Genomic DNA, 3,894 nt, shown 5'->3' with positions numbered 1-3,894 from the left:
AAACTTATGTTTACATAAGTTAGTGATTACACTCATTAACAAATGAATTAATTTTATTTATTAAAAAAGGGATCAATTTTAAACATAACTAAATTTTTTAAATATTGATAACAAAAAGGAAAAAGTATTTTACTTAATTTTCATTCAAATCTAGTTTTGTTTGAGATATAAGGACTTTCAGTAAATGAAGACAAAAGTGAGGGACTAATTGCTTTATAGGGATAAAAAGAAAGCACATCAGGTTTCTGAAAATTTTTTACATTTTGTGTATAACTGTGGATCATAAAATGTTTTAATGATGTTTTAAAATTATTTTCAAAGGATTTTATTTAGAAATTGAAAGTAAGATTGTGAAGCATTTAACATGCTGTTATTTTACCATCTGTAACATTTCCTACTTATGGATGCAATACTTTGTTGTTGATACTTAAGAAACTGAGATAAAAATATAACATTTTCTTTATATTTGAATGGAATTCATATTTTTGTTTTGTTTTTCAGCTGAGCTGAATAAATTTTCCTTTTCTGTATAAAGATTTTTTTAAAATTAGGTAAATTCATTTTTTTATTGAACAATTTTATGAAAATATAAATGATTTTTTGTTTGTTCGACAGTGGTAAAAGTCTAAATTTTATTAAATTAGTTAACCACACAGTTGTGCAAATCTACATAACAAGAACATATAAGTTTGTTAGTGAGTGATACCTTTTGTAATGTATAATTTTATAAATTTTAATATGACCTTTCCATTATTAAACAGTAAGAAACTAGTTACACACAGGCTTAAATTTTGTAATCTTATTCGGACAGGACCTACTTATGTAAATCACAAAAAAAAACAAATTAAACTTCCTCTTAAACTGAATTCTTTTCAAAAAGTCAAATGAACTGTACAGACAGTTGAGCCCTTTTCTAAATACACTGTGTTACCAAAAGTATCCAGACACACTTGGAATTTAGAAAAAGGAACCTTACTTACTATCTACTTGTTAGGAATACATATTAAAGCAACTGTGTTCATACTAGAAGTAATCAGAACAACAAAATATAGTATCTGAGCTGATATGCTGAGCTTAGCAACTTACAACAGAGTCGTCATAGGCTGCCAAATTAGCAATCTGTTCATGACATTGCAGGAAAACTGCAATCCCTAGATTGGTGTTTCCAGACTGTGCTCTGTAGATCCCTTGGGAGCTGCTTTTTAAACAAAATCTAAATATAGTTACAGACTGGATGTCGCACCAAATATGAGAACTCAGTTGCCTACAATCACTCCCAACTTTAAAGGACTTTGTGAGGTGAAAAAACAACACCATTCTTCACACTAGTGGCCTATGAGGTACGATCGATTGTATAGTCAGATAGTGACAGTTTATTATTCAGTTATTTTTTGTGTCAGTCTGAGAAAAGTAGAATGTAAATATATAATTAATCTGTTCTGAGATATAAATTTTTAATTTTGGATAACTATCGTCTGGGCAATATATTTAAATGAGCTAGGATGTGAGGATCCATGGTTATTTTTCGAAGCAAAAAAGTTTGAGATACATTGCCCTAGACCAATGGCGGCTGATATAATTACCAGATGGAATCATCATAGTGCTACTATAGTCAGGAACCGTTTGGGTAGATCCACAAATTTATGGAATGAGACTGGAGGGCACAGGATACTCCCAACTGGGGAGGCTGCAGAAACTGATATTAATACAAAGACAATATGCAGGAAGGCGCCTCCGTAGCCAGGTGGGAAGGAGCAGCAGTGCGTAGCACACGCTTCTTGATTAGACCGGGGTTCAAGCCCGTCACCACCAAATACGGAGGATGCGGAAAGGTCAGGGAATGACCACCGCATATCCCGGAGCAATATGGCCTTAGTTGCTAATGCTCCTAAAAAAAAAAAAAAAAAACTAAACAAACAACAAACAAACAATATGCAGGGAGCTGAACAGCATCAGATTGTACAGAATAGCTGCAGCACAAAAAAAAAAGCAAATATCAGATCACCCAATGCACACTGTCAAATTACCTGTTGTATAATCCATCATAATTGGTCCGTGGAAAGTTGAAAAGCTGAGTTATGGAATGACCAAGAATGGTACATGGTTTCTCAATCTGATGCTTGGTTTTGTGTGGTGGATGCCTGCAGGATGTTATTTACCAGTGTTTCCAGTTGTGAAGTTTTACAGCGATACTGTCACCATCTGGAATTGTTTCTTGGCATTTTCGTTCCATCATTCTTGGAACAATCAGTAACAATTCTGCTTTAATATGGGCTTGCCATACTGTTTCTGTACTGTGATAACAGTATGGAGAGGGTTTGTGCTGTTTCAGCATAACAGTACACCTTGTCATACTGCACAGCTTGTACTGACTTGGTTCAGAAATGTCTGAAAGTTTCACTGGCCTATCCAAACCCCAACCTTAACCCCATTGAACACAGTTAGGATGAATTTGAATGTTGACTTCATGCCAAGCCAGCATACTCAAAATCACTAGCTGAATTGGCCACTGATTTGAAGGACAAATGAACCAAAACATCACCTCACCTTCCTGTTATCAAAAATTGAAGTCTGATAGGAATACAGTTTGTAATTAAGGGCCAAAGATGGGCTGACACATTATTAACTACTGTATCATTAAAAAATTTTTTGTAACATGCTGTTCTGGTTACTTTCGGCAATATAGAGTATAAATGTAATATAATATAGTAAAACAATTTGTGCCTCCGTGAATCATTTTGGTGGTGTGGTGGATGCATGCATGCATTTAAAACCATGCTAAGTTAATTGTGACTTTCCATGATCCAACAGATGTTCGATAAAGATCAATTGGATCATGGAAAAATCCCATGAATTTCAGAAAGATGTATACATTTTATTTCATCAACTATACTAAAGCATTTGATTGAGTTGAACATGAAAAATGAGAAAAACCTAACACAATTAATTTTAATGGTTAAAGATGAGAATGAAAAAGCAGGACTGCAGCTTAACATCAAGAAAAAAATTATGGCAACAGCCGGGACTGGAAAAGTTAAAATTAACAATGAAGATGTCAAATCTGTTCATGAATTCAACTTTCTTGGATCTAAAATTGACCAAGCCGGAGAATCTGGCACTAAAATTAGAAGAATTTCACTTGGACGTAGCACAATAATGATCATGGAAAAGATCTGGAAAGACAAAGGTGTCAGCCTTACAACAAAGATCAGGATGGTTAATGCCATCGTGTTTCCCTTAACAACACATGGGTGTGAAAGCTGGACAATGAAAAAAGCAGAGACAGAAGAAAAATTGATGTTTTTGAGCTCTGGAGCTGGAGAAAGCTGCTTCGCATACCATGGACAACAAAATTATGAACAGAGGTTTTGAATCACATCAAGCCAGAAACATCATTGGAAGGCAAGATCACCACCTATGATTTACCTATTTCAGTCATGTAGTGCATCCAGTTCATTGGAAAAATTGATAATGCTGGAAAGGTCAGCAAAACAAGGAGAAGAGGTCGGCAAAGACTGTGCTGGGTCAACACCATCAAGAGTGACACTGGCATGTGCATGAAAGACATGAAAGAAGCTGTTGTTTGTTTGTTATTTTGGTTTTTAGGAGCATTAGCAACTAAGGCCATATTGCTCCAGGGATATGTGGTCATTCCCTGACCTTTCCGCATCCTCCGTATTTGGCGGGCACCGGCTCGAACCCCGGTCTAATCAAGAAGCATGTGCTACACACTGCTGCTCTTGCCCGCCTGGCTGTGGAAGCACCATAAAGAAGCTATTGGAGACTGGACAGCATGGAGGCAGCTCGCCCATAAAGTATCCATAAGTCGGCTGTGACTGAATGGATGAAAACAAACAATCAAAAATTAGCTTTCCATTTTTTTTTATTGTTATT

The 3,894-nt window shown here is 35.5% G+C and overlaps 1 protein-coding gene across 1 annotated transcript; it reads left to right on the top strand.

The window, feature by feature from the left end:
- Nucleotides 1–2,916: 2,916 nt before the first annotated feature.
- LOC150089671 (uncharacterized) lies at nt 2,917–3,372 on the top strand. Its single transcript, XM_090390069.1, has one exon. It carries the CDS (start codon nt 2,917–2,919, stop codon nt 3,370–3,372), a length of 456 nt encoding a protein of 151 aa, XP_090246195.1.
- The last annotated feature ends 522 nt before the right edge of the window (nt 3,373–3,894 follow it).

The sequence above is a fragment of the Mastigoproctus giganteus genome, chromosome 2 (genome assembly GCF_048544385.1).
Source record: "Mastigoproctus giganteus isolate SK-2022 chromosome 2, ASM4854438v1, whole genome shotgun sequence".
Classification (NCBI taxonomy): Eukaryota; Metazoa; Arthropoda; class Arachnida; order Uropygi; family Thelyphonidae; genus Mastigoproctus; species Mastigoproctus giganteus.
Note: the sequence above shows the minus strand (reverse complement) of the source record. Positions and strands in the feature narration are given on the sequence as shown.

Coding starts and splice junctions, on each gene's coding strand:
- LOC150089671 (XM_090390069.1), top strand. CDS start 2,917: ATGAAAAATGAGAAAAACCTAACACAATTAATTTTAATGGTTAAAGAT.